At 42.5% G+C, this 20,453-nt stretch overlaps 1 protein-coding gene across 6 annotated transcripts in view; it reads left to right on the forward strand.

Annotated features, from left to right (window-relative positions):
* The window catches only part of SYT7 (synaptotagmin 7), a 289,629-nt gene that overhangs the window by 204,892 nt on the left and 64,284 nt on the right, over window positions 1-20,453 (forward strand). For 3 of the 6 annotated variants that reach the window (XM_069965682.1, XM_069965685.1, XM_069965686.1), the window contains one exon: window positions 15,704-15,826. The exons of the other annotated variants lie outside the window; for them this stretch is intronic. In XM_069965682.1, the coding sequence (XP_069821783.1) occupies window positions 15,704-15,826 (123 nt within the window). The remainder of the gene's footprint in view (window positions 1-15,703; window positions 15,827-20,453) is intronic. 6 annotated transcript variants of the gene reach the window in all.

A 20,453-nucleotide genomic window follows, 5' to 3' on the forward strand; every position in this document is an offset into this window, starting at 1 on the left:
CATAGAAACGTTTTCCAAGTCCCAGTTCTTGTGCACAAGCATAAATAGGAGAAATCAGGCTGCGGCCTCCTGTGTGGATAGCTGAAAATAAAACAGCCAGATGCCCCCACAACACACAAGAGACATGTTGCCAGGAGAGTGTGGCATGTCCTTGATTAGCGAATGCAGCGGCATGGCCCTTAAGTCATAAATAAACACAAAGCTGACAACATAATGGAAAAATCACAACCTAGCAAATGCAACTTATTTGTAGTAACTTGGCTCCAATACTCAAAGGAATCCTCAGCAATACCTTCCGGAGGGCTCATGCATACATACAGTACTGTGTAACAACCACAGCACCCACACAAGTCCGCGGAACCCTCTTGTCCCTTTACATGCCGCAGGTTTAAGGCAATGTTCACATACAGTAAATTGAAAACATAATATAGCCATAATTTTGAGTGACAACTAAAGTGAACTGCCATCCAATTTTTCCCTTGACTTCAATGGAGCACATAAATATATTAAAAATGGTTGTATTTTTTTTTATAACATTTTATTTTATTTTTAAAGTATGAAACATATAAAACATACATAGGGTACATAGTGCATATGTCATGAAATTACAGCCTTATTTTTATTTTATTGTATTTTTTGTGAACATAGACTGAAAGTGCTTTTTTCAATGTGGTTTAAAAAAAAAAAAAAAAACAGCAATGCACAAAAAACATATGTAATCGTTACCCATTAGAATTAAAGGGATGCTCCAGTAATTAATAAATAAATAAATAAATTGGTATCAGAGAGTTATATGGATTTGTAAATTACTTCAATTTAGAAATATCTCAAGTCTTCCAGTACTTATCAGCTGCTGTATGCTCTGCAGGAAGTCGCGTTTTCCTTCCATTCTTATGGGGTGCTCTCTGCTGCTATATTTAGAACAGGAACTGTCCAGAGCAGTAGTAAATCCCTATAGAAAACCTCTTTTGCTTTGGACAGTTCCTCTCATGGACAGAGGTACTAAAAGACTTGAGATTTCTAAATGGAAGTAATTTGCAGATCTGTACAACTTTCTGGCACCAGTTAAAGGGGCATGCTGGCATTTTTTTTTCCTTTCAAATCAACTCATGTCAGAAAGTTATATAAATTTGTAATTTACTTCCATTTAAAAATCTCCAGTCTACCAGTACTTATCAGCTGCTGTATGTCCTGCAGGAAGTGGTGTTTTCTAGTTTGACACAGGGCTCTCTGCTCCTCAAAGGAGCAAAGGTTTTCTATAGGGATTTGCTACAGCTCCGAAAAGTTCCTGACACGGACAAAGGTGGCAGCAGAGAGACCCGTGTCAGACTGGAAAGAATACACCACTTCCTGCAGGACATACAGCGGCTGATAAGTACTGAAAGGCTTGAGTTTTTTAAATAGAAGTAAATTACAAATCTATATAATTTTCTGAAACTAGTTGATTTGAAAGAAAAAGATTTTCATCTGAGTACTCCTTTAAAAACTTTTTTTTTCCAACGACAGACCACTTTAAGGGGTGCTTACAAATTTACACCAAAATATGTTATCAAAGTATCAAAATCTTTGAAAAAAATAGCACTGATTTTGGGTGTGGATTAAGCAACTTGGGAAAGTCAACCAGGTACAGAGCACCATATGGAAGCACACTGTATATATGTCTCTTTACAGCCGCTGGCTCTCTGTGTGCTTCTGTACATTACCCATGAAACTGGTATAAAGCTATAAAATAAGACGTATTTAAAGCTCTACTTTACAGGGCCATTTTATCTCATCAATTGATTGAAAAGTTACAACCAGTTTCAGCCTAATCTAGACCTGAGCTGGCTGCCGGCTGCCCGTGAACTCAATCAATGTTTAGTACCAGGCATGGTTTTTCATTAAAGTCATTTTGGACGCAAACATTTCCTCTTGTTTGGAAAATCGCTTGCATTTAAAAATCTGTTTCACATGGACAAATTCAATAATGAAGGGGCTATAAAACCATCAGAAAGGCTCTAATTAACATTTCCATGCCTGGTAGTTACCATATCGGAGCCAATGAAAACCAGAGACATGGGACCTCTTGGGAGCCATAGCTGTCAGCATAAAAGTTTGTGATTTTGCACCCCAACTTGTGGAATTTGCCGGTTCCAGCTTGTATATATCGATGGCTTACTTACTAATTACTTCTATTCCGCTCATTACAGTCACCCATCCTGTCCTGAAAAAGTGGAGCTGGCAACCAGTCCCAGGTCTGGCAGCACTGATTTTATACATGCACCATCTCATGTGGAAAACCTGTGCATTCAAGTGGATCAACCAGATGTTGTTATATGAATCACAAGGCAAGCAAAGAAAGCAACAAATGTTAGGTTCAGCATACTTTCAGTCCATGATGTGCATACCTGCAATGACCTTTGTTATTCCAACAAAATTTCCCTCTGAAGTTCTGTTCGGTACTCAGTATCCGAACAAAATTAGGGCAGATACTGTAACTGTCAGATGAACGATTATTTAGCTGACCGTTATTGAGGTGTTCGGACACAGGAGCAATTTACAGGAGCGAGGACTCTATAATAACAGCAATCCCCACTCTATATGGGTCTTCCCCACAGCAGAGGTGGGGAGAGAGGCAGGCAGGAGCAGAGTTGGTGTTCGAACTTGCCGCGTTCCTGCCCCTGTTAGAACTTGACAAAAAATTCAAACAGGCTGACACCGAGCTCTGACAGGACAGAACGGTGGGAGCTGCAGCAGCTGTGGGGCCGCCGGCACCTGTGCTTCACCACAGGCACGGACGCTGGCGGCCTGGAGAGGAGTCTCCACAGCCCTTCCCAACGCACACCTGGCAGCCGCTGGCCATATCATTCACCTGCCGCTGTAACTTTTCCCCGCCACTGGGAACAGCTCCTCCAGCCTGCCACACCGCACCTGCTCCTCCTGCCGAATAAGTGGTTGGGCATGCTGGAGGAGCAGGTGTGGTGGGACAGGCTGGAGGAGCTGCTCCACGCGGGAGAATGATATGACTGCCAGAGCTACCAGCTGAGTGGTGGGAAGGGCTGCGAGAACTCCTCTCCAGGCTGCAGGCATCCATGCTTGTGCTGAAACATGGGCAGCGGAAGCCTAGAGAGGTGTCCCCGCTGCTGGTGCAGCTCCCACCACTCTGTTCTGTTAGAACTCATTGGCGGCCTGTTTGAATTTGGCACCAAGTTTTATCAAGGGCAGACGTGCTGCAAGTTCATACAGCCACCTCACTCCTGCCTCTCCGCCACAGGGAGCACCCCGCTCTTTTGCAGTAAGTAGAGGGGCAAGATGCATCACAACTTACTGCTAGTCTTTACACTCTGTGGGCCGGGCACACTGCACCAGACCCATGGAGTTTAAAAACTAATTTAACACATTTACATTGTTTCCTATGGAAACACACAGCTTGGTTCTCAAACTGCTCGGTTTAGGAAGAGCCTTCCAGAACTGGTTGTCTTCTATAACGGAGGTATAACTGTATACAAAGCATTTGGTTGGTATAACTTTTTTTATATTGTGTGCTATGCACTGGGTGAGAAGTAGAGATGAGCGAAATTGCCGGATTTCTGGTTCGTATGAACCAGAAATCTCGGCGTCTGATTCCCGCTGTCTGCTCGCTCCGTGCAGCCGGTGGAAACAGTGTAAGGAGCGCCTGGAAAACTGGGATACAGCCATTGGCATTGGTTGTATCCCAGTTTTCTAGACGTTCCTTACGCTGTATCCACCCACTGCATGTAGCGAGCAGACAGCGGGAATCAGACGCCGAGATTTCTGGTTCATACGAGCCAGAAATCCGGCAAGTTCGCTCATCTCTAGTGAGAAGAAGGTCTGACATTTTAGGCATCTTGTAGACCATGGGTGTCAAAACTACAATTCCCATCATGCCTGGACAGCCAAAGCTTTAACACCCCTGTTGTAGACCAGTTCATATGACTTACTGTACATTTGTTTGGTCTTTGTTAGGGCACATAGCCATATTAGGATGCAATAAGACCCGTTTTTTCGTCATTGTCAGGCTGCCCATCAGCAAAATGTGAACATTCCGACATTTGGACCATCTCACGAAAGTATGTGCTGTCTATACTGGACTCAAAAACATGGCCGACCACATTTTTGAGGTCTTTGCAGACAGCGTATATGTTCAGGAAATAGGCTGAATGTAGTCAAAATTAGACTACTTTTGACCTATTGTAGCCTCATAGTTAACATGTTGAACTCCACATTGGCGTCCCCTTTTTGACTCTGCTTACAGGCAGACTGATGTAGACCTAAATGTGGTCTAAATGCAGCTTCAGGCTATGTTCACACACCGTCTTTGTTTGCCCGTTTGACAGTGGTCTTCTAGGACGGATGTGATTTTCAGTGCAAATTTCATAATGATTGCCGTCACTTGTAAACTCACAGAGGTTATTTGGACTCAAAATGACAGCCCTCCTAAAATATGGCTGCCACGTGGGCTAATAAAAGACGGTGTGTGAACATAGCTTCAGGCTATGTTCCCACTGTGGTATTTTAGCGCGAAAAGACGCCCGTCATTATCAGTTATCATGTTTATAAACAATTTTGCACTAAAATGCCATAGTGGGAACATAGCCTCGAAGCGGTATTCTAACTTAAAATTAATCACTCCCTATTCAGAGGATTCCAGGGTCCAACTCCATTCATTGTCTATTGGGCTGCCGAAGAGAACCAAACATTGTACTTGACTTTCTTCCATAGAGAATGAATGGAGTGAAGGCGCACATGTACAACTTATAACAAAGACCAGGGGACAGTTGTTGAGATTGTCGGATGAGGGAGGTTTGGTAGCCGAGGCTTCAAATAGCATTAAAGGGGCTAAAAAAACATGGCCACTTTCTTCCAGAGACAGCCCCACTCTTGTCTTCAGCTTGGGTGGGGTTTTGCTGCTCAGTTCCATTGAAGTGAATGGAACTTAATTGCAAACCGCACCAGAACTGGAGACAAGAGTCATGTTGTCTCTGAAAGAAAGTGGCCATGTTTGTGTAGCACTGGATAACCCCTTTAAGTCATTTGAGTCAAAACTACCTCTCATGGTCATCACAACCCAAATTTTTCATAATTCTATCTGAGGAACCATTGGCATGATGGGAACAGCATCAAATTACAAACACATTGTAAAACATTATATATACATATATCCATATTAAGCATCTATATTTGATCTGTATTGTTATATGGAAGTGTATATGAAGCCTTTCACTGAGGTCTTTATACACAGTGCGGTAGTGAAATAGTCGCCATTTCTGTATTCAACAGCTTGACTATTTCCATGCGTATTGTTCTCTTCACTTCTGAGACTGCACATTGCTAAAAATATACATTATTTCATACAACTGTCTTAAAATAGCTCCAGATGATGGAGTACAATGGCTGCGCTTTTCCTAGGGTCTGCTGACTATTGCTGCCTCTTCTGGCGAGAGAGAACAATAAACAAGACACGCTTTTGTGTCATTGCTGGAGCCTGCCACATCTTCTGCCTCATCAGTCTAAGTCTGAAGGGGTTAATGCAGGAGTGGCTTCATCACGGCTTGCTTGCTGTACTGCCAGCGAGCAGCCAAGGGCCTTAGGTCTGACTAATCGGAGGAATCATATTTCAGCTCTGTACTGTTCTATCACGAGGTTAATTAATCCTTTCTTGTCGTAGATTAAAATAACGGCGTCTCATACCATGTAAATAGGAGGGACAGAACATAAACCAGTGCCCTATGACCGCTACAATCCATTTGTACCAGGACCGGCTGATGTTTATGGTAGTCATGCTTAGGGTTAAGCAGATACAGAGCCCCATCAGCACCATGATTCCGTTCTCTGACAGCCAATTTGTTCATTCACTAGGCTGAACAATGCATATAAACAAATATGGAATATGCAATTATTTATATGGTAGGAGGATTCCAAGCTGTTATTCTGAAACCTATGAATTATTGTTTATTTAGTTTTTTTAGAAAACCAAAGAAAAAGAAAATGGTACTGCTTTGCACAATTTACTCAAGCAAAAAGTTTGTTTTTTTATTTCTTTTAAATCAACTGGTGTCAGAAAGTGCCAGAGATTTGTTATTTACTTCGATTTATAAATCTCCAATCTTCCAGTACTCATCAGCTGCCGTATGTCCTGCAGGAAGTGGTGTATTCTTTCTAGTCTGACACAGTGCTCCCTGCCTTGACCATGACAAAGGTGGCCAGAGCAGTAGTAAATCCCCATAAAAACCTCTTCTGCTCTTCAGGCTGGAGAGAATACACCTTTTTCTGCGGACATGCAGCAGGCCATAAGTACTGGAATACTTGAGATTTTTAAATAGATGTAAATTACAAATCTATGGCACTTTCTGGCACCAGTTGATTTGAAATTTCTTTTCTTAGAGTGCTTTTTTTTATCATGCCAAATTTATGACCTACACAGGGGACTATCTACTATAGGGAGCCCTACACAGGAGGCCATCTACTATAGGGGGACTACACAGGGGGCCATCTAATATAGGGGAACTACACAGGGGGCCATCTACTATAGGGGGACCTACAGAGGGGGCCATGAACTCTAGGGGGACCTACACAGGGGGTCATCTACTATAGAGGTAGGGGGACTACACAGGGGCTATCTACTATAGGGAGACAACACAGTGGGGCATCTACCATAATACGACCTACACAGGGGGCCATATACTATATAGGGGATGTACAGGGGGCCCCGTCTTCTATGAAGGGAGACAACATATAGGGGCATTATTTTAATTTAAAAGGACTTTTATCCAGGTGGCAGGAGACAGGACCTAGGCCTGCAATGCCTCTCCACTTTTATGCATTACAGTAACACCCCTGACTTGAATTATGTCCCCTTTCACTGTACGAATCTTGTGCATGCGCTGTGTGCGTGCAACATTTTCACATTTGCACAATTTTCACAAAATTCACATGATCCACCCTAAGGCCATGTTTATACATTGTATGACACTGGGCGTTCCGTGACCCGGCCAGGAGCCGCGCGCTTCATTGTGTGCACTGACAGGTTCTCTGCGGCCTCTATTCATTGAATAGCAGCCGCAGAAAACTGACACTGATATCTCGGCCAAAGTGTATACTATGTGTATACGCTCCAGCCGGGATTCCATAGACAGGAAACATAGCGTATATTTTCGTATTAATCGCAGACGTTGTTGCAATAGTCAACAACTGTCGTACTTTTACGAAAATATACGTTGTGTGAACATGGCCTGAGTATGTAAGTGTGGTCCGGACTGGAGTTGCTTTACACCTTTTTTTTTTTTTAAAATGACACATTTGTTAAATTAGACTTGATACTGAAAACGTATATGCCAACATAAAAATATTCTGAGAACAGACGTGAGGAGTGTAAACTTTAGAAAATTCACAAATTTCTGCAAAATAAGACGATTGCACAAAATAATAAACTTTTCTGTGTCAAAAGATATACGTAAAGCGATGATAAATTCCCCCCAATATTCGTAATGACTTAGAGAGTGGCTTATTGGAGGCTGTAGCTGCTGATCGCTCCCATTGTCCCAAATGGGTCTGCTATAGAACGCAATGAAGCAAAAGCTGGGATTTCTTTTTCTCACTGCATTGCTCCGATATACTTCTCAGTTGCCATGGATTTTTTTGTTACATATACTATTTCAGACTTGGACCAAGTTCTTCATCAGGTGAAACAACACATTCTATAATAACAGTAGAGTATTGTATTTTCACCTGATGCAAGGAACCATTGTCTATTAACAAGAATAAAGATACAGTATATTGCAAATAAGGAGTTGTCCTTGGTGTCTACTGACGCATTGCTGTTATTTTAATTATATTGCATATTATTCTCTTTTTAAAGGCTATAGACTCCTTTGTATAACATTTGTTTATTCTTGGTTCGTACTTACATTTTCTGGAAAACCTTTTTTTCCATAGGTTTATAGCTTTATCGGAAAAAAAAATCTATTTTACAGCCTCGGCAGCTTGCTGTGTTAGCTTTGTTTTCTCTCTTTAGTTTGTACACTTATATGTACACTAATAGCTTATATGTTTTTCCCCTGTAGGCTGTCATTTGTCTGTTCTCCCCTCCTTCTCTAGCTTTGGGTTCTCTTCTCCCTATCTACAGCCTATGTGAGCTGCCCTCAAAGGTTACTCTCTACCCTATCTACACTCTATTATGGTATTATGAAAATTCCCTCCCTCTCTATGGTCCTAATTCTAACACAAAGAGAGAGGAGAAAGTCCATCTCATTGATTCATGCCATCTTTCTCCAAGAAAAAGAAAATTGTAAGATATTTATAATAAAGACCATTTAGAAAGTTGCTTCATTAGGCTCCGTTCCCACTGAGCAAAGGTAGCGGAATTCCGCGACGGAATTGTCCGCCGCGGAATGCCGTTAGCCTCCCGCTCATAATGGGACTCTATGGGAGGCGCGCGCTCCTGCCCTGTCCGCGCTGAAGAATGAACATGTTCATTCTTCAGCGCGTATAGAGCAGCAGCGCGCGCCTCCCATAGACTCCCATTATGAGCGGGAGGCTAACGGCATTCCGCGGCGGACAATTCCGTCGCGGAATTCCGCTAGCTTTGCTCAGTGGGAACGGGGCCTTATACATTCAAGAAACTATTCAGGGCAAATGTGTCCATAGTCTTTAAGATACTTGGCAACCAAAGTTGCAAAACTAGGGCAGAATACTTTTTACAAATGTGCCTCCATTTATTAGGTGTTTTTGACACTTTTCCCAGCTAATTGACCTCATTGCCTGGCAGTCACCCTACAGAGACAGGACACAGAGCCGTGACTAGTCGCAGTCCAGATGACTAGTTCACAGCTCTCCCCCTGCCACTTGTGTGGTATTAAAATTGATTTTACAGCACATGAAACCCACAGAGCCCGGATCCCCCGAGAGCTGGCTGCCAGGTGCGTGCAGCCGCTCTGAGAGCCCAATCAGCACAAATTTGCTGATTGGTTCCCTTCAAATATTGCACATCATTAGACTGCCTGATCTAAGTTTAAGCTGTCTAAGGGTTACTAAATCTGCCCTACTCTGGTTTAACTAGTAAACGACCTGAAAGGATAGAAACATGACCGAGTAGCCTCTCTTTGGTGTTCTTGGAGTCCCTGTGTCATGCAGCACCCATTTAGGTGCTGAAGTAGGCATAACACACTGTATATGTTATTGCTGGTGCTTGCATAGGATTGTACATTTTTCCCAATATAATGACTATTCCAACTTTCCCCTATTCAATGTTTTGGATGAAATTCTAAATCCACTCTAATAACTGCAAATATAGTTGGATTGGTATATTTAAAAACATAGGGGGAGATTTATCAAGCTGATGTAAAGTAGAATTGTCTTAGTTGCCCCTAGCAACCAATCAGATTCCACTCCTCATTCCTTACAGATTCTTTTAAAAATGAAAGGTGGAATCTGATTGGTTGCCAGGGGCAACTAAGACAATTCTACTTCACACCAGTTTGACAAATCTCCCCCATAGTGTCCAATTTTACAGTATCTATTCTGTCCCTCAAAGGTAAATCAAGGCTTCCCTCCATTTCTGCTTACATAGCACCTTGCAAAGGTAGGGCATCAATAATCTCTTCTCCTCCTTTACAAGCCATCTATAGTAGCATACTGTAATGCCCCTATTCCACGAGTCGTTTGTAGGAGCAAACGAGCGCTATTAGCGCTCGTTTGCTCCTCGTTCCCCTCGTTCGGGTGAGTGCGGGAGGGGCGGGAGGGGCGGCGGGGAGCTGCTGGGGGGGCTGCCCGGGGGATCGCTGATCGTCCGGGCAGCCCATAGGATATAGCAGCATCTGCTGCCGACGGTCCTATTCAACGGAGCGACGGCAGCAGATAGCTGCTATATCAGTCGCTTGTTTTTCAACATGTTGAAAAACAAGCGACTGCAACGATCAGCCGACATGAACGATGTCGGCTGATCGTTGCACTCTATTCCACGGGACGAATATCGTTCGTAGCGGCCGTTATCGGCCGAATACGAACGATATTGCTCCTCTAAACGACCCGTGGAATAGGGCCTTAAGTCATCACCAAGCACAATGCCAGTGTATTCAGTGTACTTTGTTAGGGCATAGCATAAAGGAGTGTGTTCTGTAATTTGAGAAGTGCCTGTGTGTACTACTGGAAAACAACCCAGCTCTACTCTTGCCCCCAGAAATGTAGAGAATGAGAAGTAACAGTGCAGCATGGGTGCATATGGTAAACAATTACTGTTAACACCTTGCAGAATTAGTCACCACCTCAAAAGGCAAAATTTGCCCTTAAATTTCTTTTGGAGGAACTTTTATTTATTTATTTATTAAAACATATGGATAAACTAATAAAAATTTTAATTTGTTTATATAAAGTTCTAAGCCTGTCAACCATTGATATCAATGTTAAAGAAACAGTTGATGACTTATCCTGAAGAAATTAATGGAGGTATCATTTCCAGCCTTATAGAAATAATCAGGATCTGTCAACAGATGCATCTTGATTTTGCTTTATAACAAATACACATAAAGTCATCGTGTCACTTCAGGACGCAAAACAAACAAGATAAAGGGGGATGGTTCAGAATTGCCCAGATTGCCATTTATATTCTTCATACTACGAGGGAGTGTTAAGGGGGATATCATGTAGCAAATGGAGATAGGCTATTTAATTGTACATATATTATTACAGGGTAAGGCAATAAACAAGATTATGTTGTAATTACATAGTGCTAGTCAGAGCCTTGGGAGGAAGACACATTGCTTTTTTCATATAAAGGAGACAGCTGTCATTGCAGAATATAAATTAGAAAACAAAGTTATAGGGGATGATGCATTTTGAGTACAGACCCCACAGATTTCCTTGTTTCTATGGTGTGTGGAAGCCACTAGAAAACTAACTCTGGTTGGAAGCCCACAAATAATTAAGTGTTGCAGAAGAGTCCTTGCACAGTTATATTCCCTCTTCTGTTTTGTCAGTTTTCCCTGACAGATCAGGAAAAGGATCTTAAGAGTTGATTTGCTCCCTCAGCATGGACTGAAGACAGTAGTCTTGGATAAAAACCACTAAACCTCCACACACTGGTGTAATCACTGCAAGCTTGACCCAGATCTGTCTTTGGCGATGATCGCAACTGGATTTGAGTTTTGGTAGCATACAAAAAGCATATAGGAGTAAGGGTTCGTGCACACTATGGAATTCCCGTGTATGACCTGCTGCGTATTCCGTCGCCCGTACCCGAACGCGGCGGCGCGCATCTCCGCCCGTGCCATAGACACTATTCTATGCACGGGCGGAATTGACATGTCACTTCCTTCAGCGGAATGCGGAATCCGTCCGTGCATAGAATAGTGTCTATGGCACGGGTGGAGATGCACGCCGCCGCGTGTGGGTACGAGCGACGGAATACACTGCGGGTCATACGCGGGATTTCCGTAGTGTGCACGCACCCTAAATCTTCATACTCCTGTGGCCAGAGCCAAACTGACTTGTATATGATCCAACCCTCTGGAAATAGAGAGAATTGGACTAGGTACTGTAAGTTCACACAACATAAATTTTCAATAAATAACAGCCATTGCTAAACCATCCGCTATTTATTGCAAATTAAAAGAGCATTGTGTCCTATGGAATCCCGGCCAGAGTGTATACACTCTTTTTACACGGGATAGCCAGATATCTCTAGCCTGTTGCCAACGGGGTGCCTCCATGATGGGGAGAGCACCACACCACCCTGATAAATAACCCCTTAAGTCCCACTCGGTTGCGAGTATTGGAACATAGACAGGGAAACAACAGGGTGGCCCCTTTTGTCAATGTCTAACTCAAGGTGCGAGTATTGCGATCATGACAAGGGATTGCAAAGGCAGGCTTCCACCCACAGACAGCCGTTTCGGGGTTTTTGCCCCTCGTCAGTGTGGGGTAGGATTCTGGCTAGTTGGGGCAATGAAAAATCAACCAACAAAACACAGTAATCACTGAACTCAAGGAGAACAGCGAAAAAGATTCCAATGAAGTACTCAATCAAGAGTCTCCACTGATGCCCCCAAAAATTTAAATATGCAAAACAAGAGTCCGTGGAGCCTCAGTTACGAGTCTCAAAACACGGGATAGCCAGATATCTCTAGCCTGTTGCCAACGGGGTGCCTCCATGATGGGGAGAGCACCACACCACCCTGATAAATAACCCCTTAAGTCCCACTCGGTTGCGAGTATTGGAACATAGACAGGGAAACAACAGGGTGGCCCCTTTTGTCAATGTCTAACTCAAGGTGCGAGTATTGCGATCATGACAAGGGCTTGCAAAGGCAGGCTTCCACCCACAGACAGCCGTTTCGGGGTTTTTGCCCCTCGTCAGTGTGGGGTAGGATTCTGGCTAGTTGGGGCAATGAAAAATCAACCAACAAAACACAGTAATCACTGAACTCAAGGAGAACAGCGAACGTGTTTTGAGACTCGTAACTGAGGCTCCACGGACTCTTGTTTTGCATATTTAAATTTTTGGGGGCATCAGTGGAGACTCTTGATTGAGTACTTCATTGGAATTTTTTTCGCTGTTCTCCTTGAGTTCAGTGATTACTGTGTTTTGTTACACTCTTTTTACACCTTGGCTGGGATTCTATGCGGCCGCATAGAAAACTAACAGTGCAGACAATGTAAAGTGTGGCTCCAGACGCACTTTATATTGTCTGCTATGGTGATTTCAAATGCGGGCACACCCAAATGCGTCTGCTTTCCAAATCAAAAGAAGTGAAGTTCATCCGGACAGTACTGCCATACCAGCTGGCATGAGCTTCACAGACAGTGGTCGTTAAGTGACATGGCTGTGTCACAGAACGGCTGCTGTCATACACCGTGTGAACCCGGCCTTAAAAGAGATTCCACAGCCACATATCAACTCATTTAGTAGCTGCAATATGGGCACCAGCACACTGCACAAGAGCATATACATCCTACTCAATTCTGCAATTAATTGTAAAGTTCCAGCAGCAATGCCCTGTGTTCTATGCCAGGTAGAAGACCCAATAAGACTAAAGGCCCTTATACACATTAGACAAAAGTTGGCCAACCAATCTGATTTTGGAAGGGCTGGACAACTATCTATTGTGTATGAGAAAAGCAACTGCTGCCAGAGGTGCTTGGCTTTCCATCCTTTTAGCATTGACAACAAATGCATGCTTGAATGAGACAGCTGCGTATGTGTGTGGGGGAAATATAATAGCTGTTGGACAGCTATTGAAGGTGCAAAAAATTACAGCTGTATTTTACCTTTATTTTACGGTGCTTGAACAATGGCCGTTATTCATTTCATTGTTCTAAAATAATGGTTGTTATTGGTCATTAAATGACGGCTGCCACTTCAAGGGTGTGTGAACATAGCCTAAGTTGGCTGCTCTGTGATATGGCTTTTGCTGTAAGACTCAAAGCATATCAGAATCAGTGATACATGAAGGTGTAGGGGAAGCTTATTTCTTTTCTGTACTGGCCCCCCTGCATGCAACCTTGGTAATAGTATGTTTTAACCTTATATCAAAACCTTCTTTTCTGACCTCCTTTTAGTATGAAGAAATGTAAGGAATAACTGGGTCAAACATCACCTGATACATTTACCATGTCATGTTAATGCAAACCCCTGCAGTGGTATGTGAATGTCATAGACAGTGCACTCAGAAGGTGTTTCATTTATGGCATAGAAATAATTCATGGTTAGTATTATGCCTGGGTACAAAGCCTAAGAAACAACATTGTATATGAGCCATGGAACATGCAGAACGAGGGGTTGAAAAAGATGGTACTAGACAAAAGAGAGGATGAAATGAGAGGTATTAGGAAGATTAAAGAGTTTGCACTATAGGAATTTAATAGATGGGATATAAGTGAGCAGAAGAGGGCTAAAAGTGACACCATCATTAACCTATATAAAAGGTAACAAGGAAATAATTGGCTTTATGGGGAATAAAAAAAAGTCAGTGGACAGAAAGAAAAATTGTCATGTTTGAAGTCACTCACAAAATGACTATTGATGAACTATGCACCCAGTGTTTGGAAAGTGCTGGTTAGAACTATAGGGTTATACTTGGATCAAAAAGCATAAATCTAGTCCCAAATACGTGTAAAAAAAAAATCCATAGTAACATAGTTAATAAGGTTGAAAGAAGACAAGAGTCCATCAGGTTCAATCTGATTTATAGAAATGCATATTCTATAAAAATAATATATATATATTTTAAGTGTGTACTCCGGGCTAGCACTACTTTTAGTCTGTGGCCGGGGAGGGGGTGGATATAGAAGGCGCTGGTCACTTACCTCCCCGGTTCCAGCGCCGGGCCTTAGATCGCGCCGCCCCGTTCTCCCGCCCCGCGGCCACTTCCTGGTTTGAGCTGCAGCTTGAAACGTGACGTCTCAAGGCACCTCAGCTATTCAGCGGCCGAGGCAGGGCCCCGCTAGGACCGCTGGATGGCTGAGCTGCCTTGAGACGTCACATCTCAAACTGCAGCTCAGACCAGAAAGCGGCCACGGGACGGGAGAATGGGGCTGCGCGATCCGAGGCCCGGCGCTGGAACGGGGTAGGTGAGTGACCGACGCCTTCTATATCCACCCCCTCCCCAGCCACAGACTAAAAGTACTGCTAGCCCGGAGTATCCCTTTAATGCTTATAGTATTTATAATGTGTATCAATACAACTCTTCTTCTTTGGTATTTTTTTTACTGTTTTATATTAAATATACTTAGAGATACTCTTGATTTTTTTAGAATGAGCACACTCTATGTGGTGAGTTGGGTGTTGTCACTCTCTGATTGTAATGGGGCATTTTAGATTTTGTGACTTACATCCCAGTACTAAATTCCGCTCTGTTATAGTTTCATACACACTAGCTTTAAAGGGATAAGAGATAACTAGATAATCTGTGGGGGTCTGACTCCTGGGATCCCCACCAGCCCTAACAACAGAAGAAAACTATCCCTTGAATGAAACGAGTACATCACACATGCACCACCAGTGTTCCATTCATTCCCTACGGGGCCTCTGAACATTATGGAGCACTGAATCCCCAGAGAGTGCTGACTGTACGAATTAAGAAAAAAACAGCTCAACCACAAATCAATAGTAATCCGGTCTCTGCGACAGGTCCTGTGTCTGCTGTGAAACCACATGTCACATCAGTGCTGATTGTGTATGTGCAGTGTGCTCCATACATTTGGAGGAGTTTTCCTCCATTCTCCAGCAGTTGGACTCCCACCAGCCACCTTGTTATCCATTATGTTATGAGTAGGGGATATCATAGAAATATATTACAAAAGTTGCTTAGAAATGTGTAAAGTTACAGAAATAGCATAATGAATGACTATTTAAAGATATAAAATATACGTTAAGGAGTGAGATGGAAGCGGAAACCTTGAGGTCTTCTTGTATCGTATACTGCAAGGTACATTATGAGTCATCTGCCCAAGTACTGCTCAACTATAAAATGTAATGAGAACCGAATTTTGCTCCTCTTAATGCTCTCTGTTTGTCATTAAGTCTCCTTCCTGCATGACTTGTATAACCACTTCCTTACATTCTCCTTCATCAAACTTTTCAAGCGTTTAGGAATGAAGAATGACTTTCCTTTATCTTCAGTGTTTGCTGTATTCTTACTTTGCTGATGCCTCTATGTTGTGTCTTTTTTCCCTCCTTTGCTTTATCTCGCTTTTGGCCTGTGGGCAGGGAAGGCCGCATGGTGGTGCTGTCCTTGGTGCTGGGTCTCTCCGAGCAGGACGACTTTGCCAATATTCCAGATCTGCAAACCAATGGGTCTCAGCAGAACCAGAACACTCAGGGCGATAAGAGGTAGGAGGGGGGAGCGCGAATGTGCCCTCCCTGTGTGGGGTTGTAATGTCAGATCTTGTATGTTAAGTGTGGAAAATGTTATCATGTTGTTACCGTGCGTTGCTGCTTCACATATCTATCACAATGAGATACAGAGTCCATGCTTGCATGAGTGCAGCTGTGTGTGTGTGGTGTCTTACTATATTGTTTTAGAAATTTGTATGCATCATAAGGTACTGACTGGTCAATACACAGGGCCTTAAAGAAAATCTGTCAGGTTGAACATGCAGGTAATCTACCAGTCCAGTGGGTGGTTATAGTCAGTGATTGGCAGGTATTTCTGTATGTTCAGTTATATAGAAGAAGCTGCCACCCACCCACTGCACTCTTAAAGTGATACTGTCACCCCCCTTGGGCTATGTGCAGTTCTTCACACCATCCACAAGCTTAGATGCTGCACAATCCATATATACCTTTATAAAACATGTCTCTAAAATCACTTTAATTTATTGGTGGATAGTGTCACCTAGGCGTGGCTTAGCGTCCACTAAGCTCTCTCTCCCTATATCAGTCCAGTGTCATTAGCAATGCTCGTCCTGTAATGAGGCAGGGAGAGGTGGTTTACCAGACAATAAGCCCCGCCTAAGGGACACTGTCCAACAATGATAAAAGCACACAGAAAAACTGGGGTGACAGTATCACGTTAAGCCCAGAAAGAACAGGGATTTTAATGAATAAATTATCACCTCTACAGACTGGGTTGCATTTTCATGGTGACATGTTCACTTTAATAATTTTTTTTTTTTTAATTTTGTAGATTCCACATGCAATGTTATTGTAGATGCACTAATAAACACCATAAAAACAATGGATAAAGAACTATGAATAAAGAGGGGGGTGCCCCCCCCTTCCACCTTCATATGTAGTACAGAGCTAAGTAATAACTAACCTTCTTCAGTTGCGTTGAGTGCAGGTATAACTCCATTGAAAAATGCTGCTCCACCCAGGATACTACTGCTGTCCTCCTTGAGAAAAGATGCAGGGTGTAAATTTTAGCACCAATAGCAACCATGAAACACTTTTTCAAAAATTTGCAAGGATATTTTGGGAGCTTGTGGATAGCCTTTGCACTATTTTTTATTATGGAAGTGGGTCACATCACAATGGATAGACCCCTCAAGTATTAATTGACAATCAAGCAGTGCATTTCAGCCCTCCACTGAGACCACCATGCCTGGTGAAGATCCCAGTGGAGGGCCCAAACGTCTTCCTCAATTCTCAATGAGTACTTAAAAGTCTATCTGTGGTGATGTGACCCACTTTCATATTGGTGAATACTGTGAAAGGTATGGTTCTAATAACTACCAGCCATTTTTTACAAAATGTGAGCAATTACAACATATAAAACCATTGCTTAGAATTAGTATGTCTGGTCACAATGCTGAAATTTTTGGTCACTAGAGAGACTCAAAAAGTATTTAATTTAAACAAGGGGGTAACATCCAGCTTCTTCTTATTGCATTCAACCAGTTAGGGATAGATGTTATACCACTCAATATGGTTCAAATGGAAACTATAACCTTAAAACAAGCAAAAAAAAATAAATGAAAATAGTAAGCAAAACAAGAAATTTATTATGTGCGGTGCTGTCATTGAGATGCGTAGCATAATGGATATGACACCAGGGGGCTTGTCCGGGACATGAACTTGAGGCTTTTCTCTCTGCCAGTACTTCTATTCAATTTTTCCCTTTGTTGTACATGAAAGGAAGTTTATTCCATATGTGTAGTTTACAGGTTTAGGGGGGGGGGGGGGGGGGTACATCAATGTGACACGCAGTATACATGTTATTTGCTGTTGCACTCCTCAGCAAGCATGCCATACAAGCCAGGACCAAGAGGTCATCGTCACTTCTTTCAGGCAATGGCCAGTAAAATAGCATTCCAGGCACAAAGATCCCAACAATGGAAGCTTTCTAGTTAAATCATCTCTGGCTGAGAAGTGTGAAAAGAAATGTAGACATTTGGCTGGAATTGCTTCGCGAAGTTAACACAGTGTTAATGAAGTGGTCCAATTTTCACTCTGAGGTTATTTTTATTCTTCCTATACCACGCTACATATATTAACACATTAATGCTGTCATTGAACCGCAGTCTGTCACGCAGATCTTCCAAATATAAAACCAGAAAAAAAGAAAACAGAGCCTCAACCTGGAGCCCGCTCGAGTGAAGCACATGACGTATTTCAGTCTTGATTCCCCATCGAAATGTGGGTGTTAATTCTCACAGTTTCAATATCTGCTGATGATGTTATGACAGTCTACTTAATGAAGATTCATACACCTAAGTCTATTTATCGAGGTATAAAAATACCAAACGTTAGCCCTTCTTGTAAATGTGTTACTTAGTAAATGATGGTCCCAACATGAATGGAAAGATGACACCCAGAAACCCTAGTGGATCCTGCTGTGTTCTTATTACTGAAGCAAACACCCATGAAGTGCAACCTCTCTATATTATGATTATCTAGCGGTAAGAGAAGCATAACCCCCAGTGAGGCAATAGGAAATTAAACATCAATGCAAAAAGATCTTGTTCGCCCCTTGAATAGCAGTGTATTCTCCTGATCCGTCACCTCAATTACTCTTTGTTTTAATTGTAGCTTAAGATACCATCACTTCATCACAATCATCTAATCTATCTAGTTAATGACTTTTTGTGTAATTCTTCTGGAGAATTACATAGCCAGATAGCTATGTCCGTGAGAAAAAACAAATGATTCCTTCAATCACACGAGTGAATTGCTTATGACAAAAGTGATTTCCCCTGCGGAGTTAAAGAGACATTAAGTATTTTATTTATTTTGGTAAGTAAGTCATGGATATCTGCTAATAGGGCCAAATTACTTTGGCTGGCTCGACCATTGGCATCCAAACTCGGGCATATTCATTGTTAGGCTAGGTTCACCCAACGTCTTTTTTGGCCCTTCAATGGTCGTCTTTGTGGACGTCCATCACTTCAAGGTCAAATAACGTCCGGTATTTTAAAATAACGTCCTTAATTTCAAAGACAGCTGTCAAACACGAAAAAAAGATGTTGTGTGAACCTAGCCTTAGTGGTGGAGAGCAAGATCCCCTTAAAATTCTTGAAAGAGAACCTGAGATCATAGGAATGTTGTCTAATCTCCCACAATCACATGGAGTTGAGTAGATTCTTATATAGTTTAGTGAAAAAGATTTACATTTTTAAACAGTCACTGTTGCTTCAAATTATTTCCTTCCATGTGATTTCTAACAAATTTTTTAATCATTTAATTTACCAAAAGTAAGTCCTTACTGTAGGAAAGAAAAGCTCTAAGGTCTTGGCCACCAGGTGTCTTACTTCTTTGCAGTATGCTGTTGACTGCCTGTTGCTAGGCTTAGTCTGTCTCTAGTAAGAGAGACCAGTACAAAACACAGGAAGTGGGGTTGAGGCTTAGCTAGTGCTATGTGCAAAAGCAAGAGAGGAAGAACATGCTCAATCTATGTGCATGCAGCTGAGCCTGCCTCCATCTTCCAGAGGATCCACATTGTGCCTGAAAAGTAAATCAAGGCTTCTGTCTCATCTCAGTGTATTCATACTGCAGTTTCATTTATTTCTGCTCACATAGCACCTTGCAAAGCCAGTGCATCAGTAACCACTTATCCCTCCACAGGCCATCTGTAGTCAAGTACTGTGTAAATCATCCCTTAGCACAGTGCAGCCTGTTCTGTGCATTTGCTCCTGTCCTATGTCATGGCATAGCAGATACGAGATTGTGATGTGCTGCGATTGGCCAAACAACTAAGGTAAAGGAAGAACCAGTATGTGTTCTACTGGCAACCAGCCTAGTTCTAGCCTTGCACCATGAAATGTAGAGAATGAAAAATAGCTGTGCCCCATAGACTGGACTCTGAGGGGCTCAATCACTACAGTGAGTAGTTAAAATCACATTGTCACCACTCTGAGGGGTTAATCTAAAGAAATGATATATTTTAAAAAATATTTTGAAACAACAGGAAGATTTTAATAGCTGAAATCTCGGTCATTCTGGGCTTTAAAGTCCAGGTGGTGGTCTCAGTCACTGACAGGCTTTTCTGTATGAGAATGGATTGTGAGATATCTGTCTGTCATTGATCAGATCAGCCTGCTCAGCTCTATAACATGCTGCTCGCAGATCAGGCTCCTTGTTCAACATGACAAGTTTTCTCTAAAGAGCTTGTCTCCGAACAAATAGTGTTAGTATATTATCAGCGTCTGTACCAATATGATCCCGACACTCTATTGGCTCCACTTCTAGAGGCCACCTGGTAGGCTTCTTCCTTTTATTAGCTAACCCTACCCCTATGAGATGTCTGATCTAAGACATCCCCATTAATACAGTGAGACATTTACCACCTTGCCTGACCCTATAATGTGAACACTATACACCGTACATAGCTTATAAGACTTGGGAGCTCTGAGAGCAATGCTTTACCCTGTAAACGACTGAACCTCTGTGTAAGACAGACCGAGTTATGTTTCCGTAGCTAAGAAACAGCGGAACAATCTACATGGCAAACAGCACCGCAGGTGGCCATCAGGTCTCCTGCCCCAGCCGAGTTCTTTCTTCAGTTCTTTTTACTGCAGAT

This window comes from Dendropsophus ebraccatus, chromosome 4 (genome assembly GCF_027789765.1).
Source record: "Dendropsophus ebraccatus isolate aDenEbr1 chromosome 4, aDenEbr1.pat, whole genome shotgun sequence".
NCBI lineage: Eukaryota > Metazoa > Chordata > Amphibia > Anura > Hylidae > Dendropsophus > Dendropsophus ebraccatus.